This window comes from Megascapheus bottae, unplaced genomic scaffold (genome assembly GCF_031878675.1).
Source record: "Megascapheus bottae isolate mThoBot1 unplaced genomic scaffold, mThoBot2.hap1 HAP1_SCAFFOLD_43, whole genome shotgun sequence".
Lineage (NCBI taxonomy): Eukaryota > Metazoa > Chordata > Mammalia > Rodentia > Geomyidae > Megascapheus > Megascapheus bottae.
Genome location: NW_028327392.1, coordinates 1595685 through 1613469, shown reverse-complemented (window position 1 = coordinate 1613469; position 17785 = coordinate 1595685). Strand labels below are relative to the sequence as shown.

The 17785-nt window shown below is 41.2% G+C and overlaps 1 protein-coding gene across 1 annotated transcript in view; it reads right to left on the bottom strand.

Annotated features, from left to right (window-relative positions):
- LOC150039983 (phosphatidylinositol 3,4,5-trisphosphate 3-phosphatase TPTE2-like) overlaps positions 1 to 17785 on the bottom strand; it is a 48677-nt gene that overhangs the window by 12725 nt on the left and 18167 nt on the right. The window contains exons 7-9 of the mRNA XM_090327493.1: positions 16009 to 16114; positions 11936 to 12024; positions 9725 to 9817 (exon numbers count right to left, since the gene is read on the bottom strand). Coding sequence (XP_090183619.1) covers positions 9725 to 9817; positions 11936 to 12024; positions 16009 to 16114 — 288 coding nt within the window. The remainder of the gene's footprint in view (positions 1 to 9724; positions 9818 to 11935; positions 12025 to 16008; positions 16115 to 17785) is intronic.

Sequence of the window (17785 nt, the reverse complement as noted above, 5' to 3'; positions counted from 1 at the left end):
TCAAAGTCCTGGCCTTGTCCTTGTTTACCATAGGGCTTCACCTACATTTCTATTCATGACATTTTTGGGGGGAGGGGTAGCAGTGCTGGCACTTGAGCTCAAGGCCTTTTTATTCACCTAACATGTCCATTTTTCCATGATTGCCTGAGTCAAGGATTAAAGCAGTTTTAGAATTTCAGATGTGAATTTTGTTTTTCAAAGTGAAAGAGAAGCAGTAAAGGCTGGACTGTGGTTTGGAAAGAAATTGATAAGTCTTCCCCAATCCAATGTAAGTTCTGTAGTTAAGCACCCCCTGAAATTTTCATTTCATTTCAATGGAACTAATTGTACTCTGTCATGCTATCTGTGGCTGGTGGCTATTGTGTAAATGAATACAGATTGTACCACTTTCCCTATCTACCAGGGTAGCCTTCAGTTCTCTCTTATGCATTTGCAAAATGTCCTCAACAAATGAATGGATAGAAAGATGGATGATGGATGGAGAAATGGATAATGAATGATTGTCTGTATGGGAGGATGGAGAGCTGAATGGACGGATGGGTGGTTATGAGGTATGAATGGATCAATAGGTCAATGCGTGAATGAACAGCCTCAAATGTGCTTAACAAGGTTGCTAGTGCTGAAATTAGTATGCAATTTCTTTTCTTTTCTGATATTTAGTTCAATTTTTGGTAGGGCCTCTGTGTGCTAGGGAGTCTTTACCACACAGCTGTGCCCTCAGCCCAAAGCACTGCTTCCTGTCATCAAATTCCTTTGTATAATATCTTGTTGCATGGAGCAATTTGAGCATTCTTGGTGGGTGCTGAACAGCAGACATTATTCTTGGCTTGGAAATACCTACCCATTTCTTTCCAAATCCTTTCAGTCCTTACTGATCCTACTTTCAAATGGAAAAGCGAAATTCACATCTATGATCCCCAAACCAACTGAATTCCTGACTGAAGGGAGCAGGAAAAAAATTGACATATCACGTGAGGCAATATGACTTTTTTTATTAAAAAATAATTTTATTTAACAGGAATTAAACAATGTACAGAAAGAAAAGGTGCTGGTATCAAGATCTGTTTGTGTTCCTTCCCACGGCTTTCTGGTCTTCTTCAGCCATCGTGAGGCGCTTCTGAGCCCCTTCATCAGCCTCCTTGTCTGAGCGCTCCAGGACATGGCGAGACCGAGCCTTGTCCCACTGACGCATTTGCTCCACAAAGGCATCGCGTCCCGAAGGCGCTCTCCTTCTCTCCACCCGTCCTCTGATTCTGCTTTCGGTGTCCGTTCTTCATGCTCCCCTGTCTTCCTTTTCCTTTTTTTAGAAATGTCTTCCTCTTCTTCCTCCTCCTCATCACAGTGCTTCTTCCTGGGATGTTTCCGTTTTTTATGCTTTTTCTGGAGGCTGCTCTTACTCAGAATCCCACTTTCCTCACTGCTCTCTTCACTCTGTTCCAACAACTTGTAAGATCTGTTCTTCTCTAGCAGGGCTCGAGCCTCTCGCTCTGCGACCCTAGCTGGCTTTTCTACCACCGGCTTCCCTGGTACCTTGTGCCACAGCTGGATGGCGAAGTCCCGCGCGGGCGCGCTCAGGTCCAGCGCATCTTCCAGGTGCTGCAGGAACTCCTCCGCCGAGGCCTAGCGCTGCATCTTGGCCATGAGGAACCCCTGGAGGTGCCGCTGGCTCAGCCCCAGCACCAAGTGCAGCACCTCCTGCAACCTGTGCTCCTGCTCAGTCGGCTCCTCCATGGCCACTCACGCTCTTGGCTCCCAGCCGCGCAGCCTGCAGAGCCGAGGCTGAAGCTCCAAGCTTTGGCTCTGCAGCCACGCTGCCTCACAGGTGGGATTTAAACCGTCTCACGAACCGAACCTTCTTCCGGCACCGCCCGAGTCCAGACAGGATTTCAGAGTTATATTCTGATCCTGGATTAATTCCACCCTAAAGGGGGTGGGAGCCTGGGGGTAGACTAAGGATTATGCAAATTGTCAGCGGTTTACGGTTTAGCTTTAGTTTGGTAGAGGATGCAGAGTACCTGGCTTCTTGGTGATTAAGAGTCCATCATTATGGTACCAAGTGAATAAGAAAAAATAGAGAAAGCTATTCCCTTACTGGCATGCTATCCAAGGTATTAGATTACTATGTTGGGTGTAAATCCTGAATTTGTTACTTTACTAATTTTTTGATATATCTAATTGTCCAAACTTCTAATTTCCCAGGAAAATAGGAGTAATGATAGCACTTGAATTATGAGGACTAAATGAATTTACTATTGAAGAGCTTCTAGGCAGTGCGATTTATTATGATTGGGCTCCATAAATGTTACTATTTTTAGAATTATCATGAATAACTCTCTAAAGTAGCTACCGAAGTATACTAATAACTTTGCTCTTCTATGATATTGAAAAGTCTATTTTCCTTTTTAAAATTTGTGTGTGCATGTGTGCATATGTATGTATGTGTGTGTGTGAGAGAGAGAGAGAGAGCAAAAGAGAGAGAGAGGGAGAGAGAGAAAAAGAGAGAGAGAGAGAGGGAGACAGAGAGAGAGAGAGGGAGGGAGAGAGAGGGGGAGAGCCCATACATGCGGGAATGTACCTGGGTATGTGCCCATTATGTGCTTGAACTCAGGGCCAGGGCACTGTCATGAGCTTTTTGGCTCTAGTGTAGTGTTCTACCACTTAATCCACTTCTTACTTTTTTGGGGACGTGATTAACTGGACATCTGAATCACATACATTCCTGACCAGGCAGTCTTTGAACTGGGATCCTCAAATCTTAGCCTTCTGAGTAGCTAGGATTACAGGCATGAGGCATTATCTCCCAGTTGAAACATCTTTGGAAAATCTTTTCTGCATTACATTTAATTAGTACATTATATTTAATTAGTGGTTTCAATCGAACATGTCACTTTCTGAGTGCAATGCATGTTGATCCATGCCACGCCTTCAATCATTTTTCCCAATTTCTCCCAATCTTTTCCATTTCTCAAGTTACCTAGGTCCATTTTGATATAAAATTCCTCACTCTTCCTCTCTCTCTGGATCAATCTGATGTAGGGCATCTGAGCTGTTTCCTTAACATGGTTGTATAGTAATTAGTGCATCAATGAACATGGAGGTATATATATATATATATATATATATATATATATATATATATATATATATCTTTATTGTATACTGACTTTCAGTCTTTTGGATAAATTCCCAAGAGGGTTACTGCTGGAACATAAGTAGTTCTAAATACCTATCTTACCTGAAAACTCTTTTTAAAATTTAAAGAGCTTGTAACATAGTGTATTGGAAATAAATTATTTTCACTATAGACTATTAGAGGTAGAATGATGTAAATTATATGCATATTTTTCTAGCAGTACTTTTTTATTTTTCTGCTGGTCATGGGGTTTGAACTCTGGGCCTGGGCACAATCCCTTTGCTCTTCAGCTCAAGGCTATTGCCCTGGCCCTTGAGCCAGGGGCCACTTCCGGTTTTCCTAGTGGTTACTTGGAGATAACAGTCTCATGGTATTTAGTACCCTGGCTGGCTTTGAACCCAGATCCTCAGATCTCATCCTCTTGTGTAGCTAGGATTACAGGAGTGAGCCACCACTCCTGGCTTTTTTGTAGCAATTCTGAAAAATGGATACACAGGGAAGAAAGAAAATGAGTTGAGAGAAGGCCAGTAGTTGTGGAGACATACAATTGGTAAATTCATAAACTAGCCAATTCAAGATTATGATGTATGTACATATGTATACATGCATTGATGAGTTCATAGAAACATACACACTCTGAAGACAGGTTACTATTACCAATATATAATTTATTTAATAAACATACAGAAAATTTAAACAGTGATGGGTATAAAGATAGTGTGTTTGTCACTGAAAGACTTCTTCAAAGAATATATCTACAGCAAAGTCTGGACGATATATGTTCCATGTCTTTTCTTTATGTGGATTGTCCAGGTCAGCTCGTGTTAAATAAAGTCTAAGGACAGGAAAAAAAGTCATTACATTTTCTTTTAGGGCTTACAGTATGTGATTGTAGTTCTTAATGTACTATGTTATTTCTCTTCTCGTTTTTTTGCCCTTATGGTTTTTCTCATGTTGTTACTGTGTGTGACTTGCTACCTGGTATATTGTATACACATTTATTTGTTTATTTGAAACAGGGAAGGGATGGGGGGAAAAGAGAGGACTGGGAGGTGGAGGAGGGGACAAAAGCATGAGAAGGGGTACAATTATATGAGAAGTAATGCACCTACTACCTGAGGAATATAACTATAATCCATCTTTACATTCTCCCGACATTAAAAAAAGAACAATAAAACCAAAACAGAATAGTCATCCAATAGCACACCCTTGTTTACAAAGAGACTTGCTGGCTGCAACCAGGATTTAAGTCCTACTTGTCTTCACTACTTAGCCCATTCTGCCTCTTTGGAATGACATAAAAGACCTTAATCTTCAGAAACAAATTGATCAGTCACAACATGCCTGTTAGAGAATTACTGACACCCACATTGAGCATATTATCTAAGTGTTTTGTAAAACTTTTTAAATTTCATTTGTCAGGTAGTAGGAGGTGCAGGTCTTCTCACACATTAATACACCTTCTCATGTGTTTCTCCCTGTTTCCCTCCACACACCCCCTTCCAATCATGTTGTTTCGCCCCTTTCCCTACTTCAAATAAACAAACAAACATATATTCTAAGTGTTTATAATTAACAAAAGTTACCAAGGGGCTGGGAGTTTGGCCTAGTGTAAGAGTGTTTGCCTAGCATGCATGAAGACCCAGGATCAATGACTCAGTACCACATACATAGGAAAAGCTGACAGTGGTGCTGTGGATCAAGTGGTAGGACTCTAGCCTTGAGAAGGCCAAAGAACAGTGCAGAAGCCATGAGTTCAAGCCCCAGGACTGTCACAATAATTACCAAGACATAATTGGGTGTATAATGAAACCTCGTAATTAAATAGTGTTCTGGGGTTTTTTTTGTATTTGTCTTTGTTTACATTAATGTCAGTAGTGGGGTTTCTACTCCCGACCTTGAGTTCTCAATAAACTTTCTCTGCTCAAGCTGACCCTCTCTTACTTGAGCTCCAGTTGCATTTCTGATTTTTCAAGGACTCATTGGAGATAAGTGTGACATAGACATGCCTGCCCAGGCTAGCTTCAAACTGTTCCTCAGATCTCAGCCTCCTGTGTAGCTAGAATGACAGGTCACTGAGCCACCAGTGCCCAGCTATATCGCCCTGAATCGGTGAAATGATGTTTTTGTCTAAGCCACAATCTCATCAGTGTAAAAAAGATTTATCAAGGGCCGGGAGTTTGGCCTAGTGGTTAAAGTGCTTGCCTAGCATGTATGAAGACCCGGGTTCGATTCCTCGGTACCACATACATAGAAAAAAAACGGAATTGGGCCGGGAGTTTGGCCTAGTGGTTAAAGTGCTTGCCTACCATGCATGAAGACCCAGGTTCGATTCCTTGGTATCACATAAGTACAAAAAAGCCAGAAATGGTGCTGAGGCTCAAGTGGTAGAGCTCTAGCCTTGAGAAAGTCCAAGGACAGTGCTCAGGCCCTGAGCTCAAGCCCAGGACTGGCAAAAAAAAAAAAAAAGAAAAAAGCCGGAAGTGGTGCTGAGGCTCAAGTGGTAGAGCTCTAGCCTTGAGAAAGTCCAAGGACAGTGCTCAGGCCCTGAGCTCAAGCCCAGGACTGGCAAAAAAAAAGATTTATCAAGCAAGGAAAAAATGATACCAATTTTCCAGAAATGACTACAAAAAGGAGGATCCAATGTTCTTATAATCTCCAATGAGATGATGGTGCTGGAAAGGACAAAGCTATCCTTTAGCAAGAACCAGTTTGACAAGAAGCAACAAGTAAACACCCTGCCTTTGTCGAGGACTTTGCTCAAGAGACAGCTGGACACGTAGGAAAATTGATAGAATTTTTCCTTTAAATGTAGAATTTACTCTTTCCAAAATCAAATTGTATGTGAGTTACAAATCTGTAGAAATGAGGCTTTCTTGCTGCTGTCTTAATAGATTTGAGGTATTATCAGGCCCAGTTCAGATTTCAAGAGAAGTCTGGCACTGGATGTAACCAATACTATCCAGCTTCTGGCTTTTTCTATGTATGTGGTACCGAGGAATCAAATCTGGGTCTTTGTGCATGTTAGACAAGCACTCTACCACTAGGACAAACTCATGACCCAAGGTCTTCATTCTCCTCCCCGCCCCCCCCTCTCTCTCTCTCTCCCTCTTGGTGGGTCATGGGGCCTGAGTGTTGTCCCTGAGCTCTACAACCCAAGAATAACACCTTACCCTTAACTCAACCCCTATTTCCCTTTTCTAGAGGTTAATTGGAGATAAGAGTCTCAGGTCCTTTAGTGCCCAGGGTGGCTTTGAGCCTTCATCTTCAGATCAGGCTCTTGAGTAGCTAGGATAATAGGCCTGAGCCACCTCCCCCAGCTCCAAGGTCTTCATATCTATCCTCACACTTTTCTGAGGACATGGCAACAGTCATTTCTGCCTTGATGTGAATGATCTAGAAAGTGTTTTTCTTTTTACCACCACAGGTCAATACTCCTGAAAACTGAGTCTTTGTAGGTTCAGGAATGAGCTTCTAGATAAAGTAGTAGGTTCTTAGCAATAATACATCATTCAGTCATGAGGAAACCTTTTCAAAGGGGATGTTAACCAAACAATGCTTTTGAAATTGTTAATAGTTCTCAGGCCTTAAAACTTCTGTCCTACATGGAAATGTGCTTACAGCAGAAGAAAGCCAGCTAAAGCCTCCCTAGACTAATCCCACAATCATGACCCAATAAAGTGACATCCACTTAGACCTTTCTATATTCCAGGAACCGGGTAGATGTACACTTCGTGAGAGAACTTGATCATTATTATGATCTGGGTAATTGCCTCTTCACTGACACATTGCCTCATGGTAGGGGATAGGAAATGTTTGCTTAAGCAATTCTTTATTTTTGTAGAAAATGAGCTTAGTATAGTAGGCAAAGGAATTGCCAATCTGTCTTACAATCTGTCCTTACCTGTTTTTCTCTATGAGAGATGTATGGAACCACATGAAGAATGCGCAGTCATCATAATAGTTTGGAAGCTTCTAAAAACACATGATTAAAGAAAGAGGTGATTTGTATAATAAAATGGATACCAAAAACTAATAATTGCATTGGGGTTGATGTTCCTTCCTTCTGCCTTTTTGTGTACATCAATTGCAACATCCTATCTATTACAATGTACTCAGAGGCTTGAAGAGAATACTTTTTCATTAAAAATATAAAGGATCAAAATTACTACAATGAAATAGAAAACAAGTGTTCAGTTGGGTTTCATTAAAAGACATAATCAGGGTGAAAAAATATAGCACCAAAATAGAGGGAAACATAGGCATATTTTGTATCTGGATGGGATCTTGTATTCACAATATTTTTAATTCAAAAACTAATGTCTGAAAAACAAAAGCAGATGCAACAAACACCAAGGGTTTGAGCATATACTTCAGTTAGTCAGAGAGTATACCCCAAAGGTGGCAAGCACATGCAGAGCAGAGCTGGACGTCTACTGTCTCACCCACTAGGATCACCAACAAAATTCAGCAAAACCACAGACCACTGGAGTCCTCAGACCTTGCTGACACAAATGCCAAATGGGAAAGCAATGGTAGAAAAGCGTCTGTGGGTTTCTCAATAAGTTAAACATAGAATGACCATTTGGCACCAATTCAACTTCAGGGATGTTTTTATATGATTAATATAGACAATGATCTCTCAATCTGATTAGAACACCACTAAAGAATCAACTAAAGACCTATGTTTACACACACACACACACACACACACACACACCCCAAACATACTGTGATGAATTCTTCATCCTTTCTGTTTGCTCTGCTTTCATTTTGACTCTGTTAGGCTGGAATACCAGAAGCAGGGCACAGCCACCCCCAACAGTTTCCAGTCTCTGCTACCTCTCAGTTCCTCAGTGGGAATGAGCTAGACACTTGTCTCATGCACCCATTTTCTAGTGATCACCTGTCTATGTGAAAGCAGATACAATGCACTTGACCTAGTGACTCCATACTACCAGGGACCTCTGAAGATATGTCATAGTGACTACTTGTGTTACAGCACCTTGGACCACAATGAAACCTCCCATGGAAAACCTGCTAAGGTCACACCTGGCCCCCGAGAGAATGTTATTTGCTTCTAAGGTTGCCTTGTGTCCCTCTACTGGTCAGGTATCAGTTTCCCCTGGATGGCTCCCCTCCATCCACTGGCCCTGCAAGATGTGCTGCCTTTCCCTTCTCTGTCATAAACTGCTTCTCTTATTCACTGTGTTGTGTTTTCATGCTTTGTTGGTGACTTATGTAATAAGCATATACAACCTGCTCTATTCAGGGTTTTCCTAGAGTGATTAATTTGGTAGAAAGTCAGACAGCAGATATAGGTCATCTGTCAGTACAAACAAGCTTCCTGTGAGGAGCATCCATGGTCACCAGTGGGCCAATTAGACATGAAGCCACTCCCCACCAGGGTAAACAATCATCCTGTGAAAGACACACTGTACAGCATCCACAGCCATTTCACCTGGAGCTCCATCACAACAAAGCTGGAATGTATGGTCCTGTCCAGAGACAGAGTCCTTGAGAGTCAGCCCAAAGACCTAGTACTCACATCTATTTCCATAACTGACAGCTAGTTTGAATAATTAGGCATCAATATTGGTGATGGCTAGCTACACAAGAAGCTGAGATCTGGAGGATCAAAGTCAGCCATGGCAAAAAGTAAAATATTGTTTCCACGTTAACCAGCAAACAAACAGGCTGGAGGCATGACTCGAGTGATAGATGTTTAGCCAAGCAAGTAAACCAAGCAAAAATCCAAACCAAAGTATGGCCAAAACCAAAACAAACCAGTAATTAATAATTTCCTCATTTTTCACAAGCATGCCATCCCATCTTAACCCTTAATAATCACAAAACTAGCTCTCATCAAGACCCCCTGCACCAGGGAAAAAAACCACAGTGTTTGTTTAGAGACACTAGCTAAGCAAGAATTCACAGTGGTTCTGTTATCCAAGGGGAAACATTGAAATGGAGAGACTTCCCAGGTGGTCACTTGCTTCAACATTCACATTCATATCTCAGAACCTAAGACTGCTCAGCAGTGAGCAAGCAGGTAATGAAGGAGAGCATACAGAACACATGGAAGTTCTTACTGAGAGTAGGAATAGATGATTTCATAGAAAATCATTATAGTCATATATGACACTCAGACATGACATGTACGGCTGATCCATTAAAATTACACAGTCATACTAATGATAGCAAGTCAATAGATAATTATGGACAGGAAAGTAAAATCTCCCTCACATTTGGTAAACACACTGATCACGACGTGTTTAAAAGATGGACAACATAACTGTAATTACTCTTATGGAAAGCCAACAATGTCGGGTTCTTTTTAGCATCTTTGCTTTCATACTTTTCTCATTTGATAAGTAACAGATATCAAGTGCTTACAATTCAGAAGAAAGTGATCAGAAATATTTTAAATATATACAAGAAATCCTGATGACTTTGTTTTGTGTTTTCCTCCCCTTCCCGAGACATGCATTTTTATCTGTCCTTTATATTTTAGGGAACTGCAGCAAAGGAAATCGCAAACCCAGACCAAACAAAAGAGCATACAATCATGCAGGATACTTGAGGACTCACCGAAGAAGAAAATTTTACTTTTATATCATCACATAAGTCCGGACAGTTGGGCACCAAAAAGATTGCTCTATTGGTATCAATATCATGGACAACCTGTTAATGAACACATGGAATTAGGAACTCAAAGTGTTGCCAGCGATTAGTATTCTTTTTCACTCATGAAATCATCCTTAATTCATTATATACTCATAATTTCATAGCTCAGTAATTTCATATAGAAAATAGCAGTATTTTTTTTCTGAAGTGGTAAAGGTACTGGGCTCCAAATGTTTGATAGCTATCTTAAGACTACACTTGAGAAGCAAAGTATTCATTTTTGACAAGTGTCTTTTTGTTTATTGTAATGTATAGAGGGATTACAGTTATATTCACCAGATAGTAGGTGTCTTACTTCTCACATATTGATACCACCTCTCATGGTTTTGTCCCCATTTTCCTCTCCCAACACCTCTCCCAATCATATGGTTTCCCCACTTCTCTTTCCTATTTTAAATAATCAAATAAACATACATACAATATACCAGGTCACAAAGTCAGATACAGTAACAACAATATGAGATTAACCAGAAGGAAACTAAACAGAAGAGGAATAACGGAGTGCATTAAGAGCCACAATCACACAAGATAAAGCTCTTGTTTCAATATCCTAGAGATCCTTTCATTTAGTCTCATCCTATATGACCAGGAATTTCTAATGTAATACACATGACTGTTCTATGTGAATCATCCGATTTTTATATTCTTTTAAGGATGCACTTTAACTTCAGTCTGAAACAGTATATTGATGTTCAAGAAGCAATGAATAATTGACCCCACTTTCATGACAAATATTATGTTGCTGATGAGGTCAATGAGCCATTCCAGTGAATGGAATGACCACAAACAGGTCAAGTTTGGGGATTAACAACTATGAAATTATCCCATGTATTACTCTGATATTCATATACCATCATAGATTAAGAAGAAAGCTATGCTAGGCTTCAAGAAACATACCCACAGAAGACTCTCACATGATTTTCAAGTTTTCAGGAAGTTTTCTACATACAGAACAATATGAAAATAATATATTGTTTTCAAGCTTTATAAGGAAGTGTGCAAGTGTGTCCTATGGGAGGGCAGTATACAGCAGAAAGTTTGAATAACAAAGCATATTCTAGAAAGTAGAATTTCAGTTGGTCATTGGAGGATTTTAATAAAGGAGGAATAATATAGGCCTGAGAAGAGAAACCAGCAAAAATATCACTGAAACTGAGAATTTTATTCCATGTGCCAAACAGATGAGTCAGTCTTCTCTAATGGGAATTTGTAGGTCCAGATATTGATGGAAATAGCTTGGCTACACTAGGGTTGTTACGGATTCAGAGCTTAAAATCCAGGAAAATAAGAATAAATGTGGGCTAAGAATTGATGGGATCAGTGTCCCATGTGACAAAGTGGTTTGAAAATGGTCACTTTTTACACTGATTTGATAACTCATAGATTAGAGATTAAATTCAAATATATTACCTAAACCTCACAACACACTACACTTGTGTGCATGTACAGAAGTTACAACAGGAACCTGGGAATCATTCTGAAAGCTTCCTTTGGGATTAAAAAGGAAATTAGCCAATTTCTCCTGGAAAAGGTGCACAGTCTTGAGAATTTCTTGAACATTTCAGAAATGGCTGTGGGTAAAGAGGCATCTCCTCAGTCCATATGCTGTCTCTACTGCTCTCAAGGTGACATCCAACAAAACGTCTCAATGACAGTCACTGAGCCCATTGCTGAGTGGACAGATTCTGCATCACTCTTTGAACCTATGACTTTCCACTTCCACAAGTGCCAAGGTGACCTTCAAGAACACTGCATTTGAGAATCAGAGCTTTGTAATAAATGATCAAAATGATCAAAAGGAAGATCATATGGCAAATACTGACATGATGTATGCATTTAAAGCCTCGAGTAATTCCTGGGGACATTCTTAGCATTTGTGGGCACAAGTGAATTCGAAGCAGCACTAAACTGAAGCACAGTTTGACAATATCTTTCAGAAACTGTTTGGAACAAGGCTCTGCTTTGCATCTGAACTAAGCAATGCCAACTGGAATGGTGACAGAGGGCAAGAGCTGTCTCTTTTTGGTGAATGTTACTTTGGGGAAGACCATCATGCCACTTGACTGGGAGCTTTGACACAAACATGAGAATTCTCATTTATGAGCTTTGGCTCACCGTGCAGGTTTGGCGAGTACAAGTAAATACAGTCTTGTGCTGCATTATTATTTCAATTTTCAGGTCTGCTCCATTACCTTCTCCTACTCCTGCATAAAAGTGAAAAAGAAAACGTGTATGTTTGTTAGAGTACAGAGCAAAATGTCTTGCCAGTTAACTCAATGGAGAATAAAGAGAGAAAATATTGGCCTACTAAGGTTGTGGGTTTAGTTAATCATTTGATCTTGCATAGAATTTGTCCTTTACAAATGGTTTCTGCCTCTTAAAGCAGTTCACAATATTGCAAAGAAAGAGAAAAATCATTATATCTTAATCTTCTACAAGATAAATTCTTACTACATCACCATTCCAGGAAAAAAAAAACATTGGGAGCTTCCAGAATTTCTTGCTTATGAAATGCTACCTTTAGAGTTCTATAATAATAATCTAAATTTAATTTTCTCTAAGTCAAATTTATAAATCAATATCAAGGATAATATTGGTGAGGTATACCCAAACATTAGAGAGAAATAGTTCTATGCCATTTTAACTTATACTTTTAGTATCTTAGGTGGTTACACAAGTGGGTTTATATTAACCAATCAGTTTATAAGTACAACATATCTTGATGGATATATCAACCCCTATCCTATCTTCTCCATTTCCCCAGGTTCATAGGATATATGTTGTTAAATATTATGGCTGCATTCCCCTATTCTCTCCACATTAATCTAAATTCCTCCTCTATATAGACATAAAAACCTATGACTCTATAGACATAGTTTTATTTCATAAATTAATGTGTTTCTATGACATACAAACCTTAGCTTCATTGTGATTAAGTTCTAAATACTAAGTCCCAGTGATTGTAAATAGAGATTGCCTCCTTGAACACTTGTATGTTAAACTTGTCATTTAAAAGATGATGTAAAAATCAACGTTAATAAATTCTTTTTTTAAAAAAAGAAAAGGTTAAAAAAAAACTAATGGGTTGTCAGCCTGACAAAATGAATGTGCTCAGGAAAACAACCAGGGAATCATTGGGAGAATTCACCGAAGCCAGGCCTTAGGTTTACCTTCTTTAACCAGTTTGTGCAGAAATTTGCTGGCAACCCAGCAGGAGGTGTGACATTCCATTGGAGTTACTGAGAGATGAAACTGCTGCCACATATTCGGTTCTGCCTGATTCTACCACCACCACACAGCCATTTCCTGAGAGGACTGGAACCAAAAACTCTTGGTGATGGGACATTCTGTGCTAAACTCAAAGTCCCCTAGTTGGTTCCAGCCATTATGGTGACTCTGGATGGGTGAATTTTCCATCCAGTGCTGAACAGCCTAGATGAGGGAGATACTAAATGGGTATGAGGACTATGGGGCCCCCAGAGGAACCGTAATCCCCACTCGAGGGATATGCATCTACCGTTGACCGGTGTAGAGCATTTGCATGAGGTGCAGCTAAGACTGCGAGGAGACAGCCTAAACAGCCCTCAGTCTTGGGGTCTCCTGAGGGACACGCCCAATAGCATGGAGGTTGGCATCTATGAAAACCATTCCCCCGCAAAAAGATGCTTGGCCTCAGCAGAAAGACAGATACATGAGCCAGTGGGTCTTGCTTCTTCCTCAACATGGCCTCCATTCTAGGAATCAGGGCCTCTGTCCCCCCTCTCAGGTTAACGCCTACCATAATTCAGATATTGCCTAAATCCTTGCCCCTCACTTACTTCAAGATGACGGGAGGAGATCGGGGACATTCTCCCCCTCCCTGAATTCTTACTGTAAGAATGTGCTTGCATCTTGTAAGTAGGTCACTAAGCAACACATGCCTGCTTGCGTTGATATGCAAACATCCTACTACCTGGCCTCTACCCCAAGCAAACATCCTACTACCGGACCCCCTCCCCCGAGCAGTTCCTATACCCCAATCCCTCTCCTGAAGAGGCATATAAACCCTTGTGTGAAAAATAAATTGGCAGCTTGATCAGGATGCTTGTCTTGCTGCCTTCTTCATGTCTCCTGTCCCTTTCATTCCTCCCTCTAGGTTCTTGGCCCTAGTTGATGTCCCGCTGGATGGGACACCCTTTCACTTTGGAATATTTATAATTAATTGGGGATAAGTGTTTTCTATCTGGGTTGGCTTCAAACCACAATCCTCAGTTCTCAGCCTCCTAAGTAGCTAGGATAACCAACGTGACCCCAGGGTGTGTGACCTTTTCCTCAGTTCAAATGGCCCCTCTTCCTTTAGCCTTTCCTCCAAGATCTGGTTTCAGAGTCCACAATGAAGCTTTTCCTTTCAACCTTGCCTATTTCACATTAACATGAAGCATGTCTGATTGGGTTTTCATCTTGCCTTGTTTTGGTGTCTCTTAATTTCATGGATCAAACACTATCATCAGAAAGATTTCTGATGGAAACATGGCTTTTGCTGCACTCTCCTCCCCCTTGTTCCAGTTGTCCAACTGCTTTCTACTGATATCCTCTAGCAATAAGCCACTGAAATGCACAAGTACAATGTGCTAAGCCTTTATTTTCCTCACATTTAAACAATTTACATCACACAAAGGAATTTCATCCTTGAAAAATACAGACAAAGCTGGGCTCAGTGGCTTCCATAGTAACCATAGCCCTAAGTGTCTGAAATCTGAGGATCAAGGTTCAAAGCCAGCCTGGGCACAAAAGGACCCGAGACTCTTATCTCCATCTAACCTCCAGAAAACAGGAAGTGGGGCTTGGCTCAAGGGTACTGCAGAGCTTAGGGACAACACCCAGGAACAGGGGTAGGGTTGTAGCTTTGAGCTGAAGAGTTCAGGTACAACTCACAGGTTGGGCTGGAAACGCATGATCTCCCCATGCACCCACCGACAAAATACAGACAAAATGAAGTGAAAATTCTCTGTCTCACCTTCTTCTACATGTTTAGGTTTCTAGCTCTAAATAAATAACCTCTTTCACTATTTTTCTAGGCCAGCCTGTGTAAAGAGAGACTTCATCTAGGAAAAGAGTAGAGCGGCCCAAGCCTGTAGTCCCAGTTGTGGGAAGACTGAGATGGAGAACCCAGGGGAAAACTTTGGAGAACTGGGTGGTCTGTGCCAGTCTTTCCAGCAATATTGGGAAGTCTAAACTAGACAGTCTGATTTCTTGGAAACAGCACCAACTTGGCAGTTGCTAGAGGAGTCTAGTAGAAGAACAAGTTCTCCAAACCTGTTCTATGTCCATGGAGATTCAGGTGTGAGTGTCAAACAAGGGCAGTCAGGGGAATCCAAGTGCTGCCCTCTAGGAACCTTGTCTGTACTACCTAAACCTGGCCTGCAACAGAGTCTAACTTTTGTATTTGCAAGTAGCAGAGTTTGAAGTCTGGGTCTTGAACCTGCTCAGCTTGTCTAGCTGACACTCTATCACTTGAGGCATGCCCCCATTTTGCTTTTTTTGGTTGCAATTGGAGACTCAGAGTGGCTTGGGATGGCTTCAAACTGTGGTCCTCCACATGTCAGCCTTCTCAGTAAGGAGGCTTTTAGGTAAAGAGCCTTGAGAACCCCTGCATTGTAGTTGGTTTTTTAAAATCTAAGCACTTATTTGTCTTTTCTGCTCACAACACCAGCTGAATGCTAGCATATGACCTGGCCAAAGGTGGCAACAAATAAAATAAGGCATCCTGATGGAGAAGATAGTGAGGAGATGCTTAGAGGAGGAGGAAAGAGAGAAAAGACTATAGTTCTGAGAAGAAAGGGCCGCTGGAAGGACTGGCCAAGAAAATGAGGCAGGGCCAGCAATGCTGAGATGAACCATGAAGGAGAAATGAGTCTGAGAAAGAAGGACTCTACTGGGTTCTTTAATCTTCTCTTCTCCTATGGAAAAAAAATCTATCCTAGGTTGAGACAAGAACATCGAGAACAGAACGCAAGGGGTAGAACCTCCCCTCAAGTGGAAATGGGTAAGGGAATAAGAGAGGCATCTAAGGAGAGCTCAAGAGGGAGAAGGTCACATGCATTGACCCTTAGCTGTGATGTAGGATCATTTGCATAACATAAGCAAAACCCTCCCAAATAGTGGATCGCACATCCTCTTGTCTTCTCCTTCCTTTCTAAAGCACTTACCTTGGATGGAGTAAATCACAAACTTCACAATTTTAAGAGGTTTTTTCCCTGGCATTTCCCAGTTCAACACATTCTTCAAGATGTCAAAGTAGTGGACATAGCGACTCTGTAAAGCAACAAAAGCCTCCACTTTAGTGGGAATGCCAGATGTAAAGTCATTATCCTAATTTCCTTCTCTTTTTCACCTTGTGAACAGCAGTAAGAAAGGAAGACAACATTTAGAATGAGCCCTTACATTATCAACATTCTTATGTGTTTTCCTCATTGTGGAAAAAGAGCCCAGCTGAGACTTGCAGACAGTAACATGGAAAGAACAAGCCCTTGCTTCTAGGCTTGCTTATGACCATGAGAACAGTGAAGGTGCTGAAACAGCGATGACAAAATCTGTTGTCATGCACTAGAGAAAGGACTATGGTTTGGGAGATAGTTCCTCATCAGGAGGAATGACATCTCCACATAGCGGCACTAGATGATTGTGTACCCTTAGTGAGGGGTCCTCTACAGAGAAGAGATTTTTTATCTGCCTTTTTCTCCAATATGTTTTTTTTGGTAAGGGAACCTTCCAATACTCTTTGGCTCCTAGCAAGTTGCTCAAACAGGATTTCTTAGAATTCTCTTTGAGAAACTCCAGATGTCTGATGATGAACCAACTGAGAAGAGTTCATAAAGTGAACTGCCACATTTCCAATTAGCAAAAGCACTTGTACTGCATGTGAGTGGCTGATGTCTGTAATCCAAGCTACTCAGGAGGCAGAAGCTGAGAGGACTGAAGAATAATGCCAGCCAGGGCTGAAAACTTTGAGATAATCCATCTCTATATACTTAGCCAGAAGTTGAGCTAGAGATCTAGCTCACCTGATAAAGTGCCACTTATGAAGAGTTCAAGCCTACTGAGCAGCAGGCCACTGAGTTTAAGCCCCAGGATGGGCAAACAATGAAAAGGCAATAGTGAGAAAGATGCCTGAAAATGCAATAGGGCAATGCAAGATGCAATAGGGCAGTGCTGTACCACTTCGCATCTCCAACTCAGGCTGTTTTGGTTCTTCATTAGAACTAAGAATGAAAGGATTTCCTGCCAGGGCTGGCTTTGAAACACCATTCTCAAATCTCAGCCTGTATCTAGAAATACAGACAGGTGCCAGTCATCAGTGTCGGGTAGATGCTTTGTAGTTGTTGGATTTTTTTTTAAGAGTACATATGTTGGGTGTCATGCCAAACTTCTTGTGAGGTAAAAGGACCTGATGAATAGAATTTCCTTCAAAGTAATCCTGGTTGAGGAAAGAAGAGTAGGAAGGGTGACCCAGGGTTTGAGAAGAGTGGGGAAGGAATAAACAAAGCATGACTGTAGGTTGGGATGATGATTGCAGGATACACTGTATGGTTCCATCTTTGTGTGTTAGAATTTGGATATGAAATGTGCACTTAAAAGGCTCATAGGTGGAAGGCTTGATCCCCAGTATACCAGCAGTGTTCAGAGGTGGGTATGGGGAAGTAATTATATTATGAGGCTTTTGACTTTATCCACAGATTCATTTGTTGAGGGCTTCCTAAATTTAAAGCTTTAGTAGGAGGTGGGGAAAATGTTAGGAGTTGGGGCCTCATGAAACCAAAGAAGTCACTGGAAGGATGGATCATGTCGCAAACCCTTCCTTCTCCTCAGCTTCCTGGGAACCTTGAGGTGAGCAATCCTTCTCCACGATACCCGCCTCCTTGACATGATTGTTCAGTGTCAGTGTAGGCCCAAAGTAATGGGATCAAGTGGCCTTAAAGTAAATCC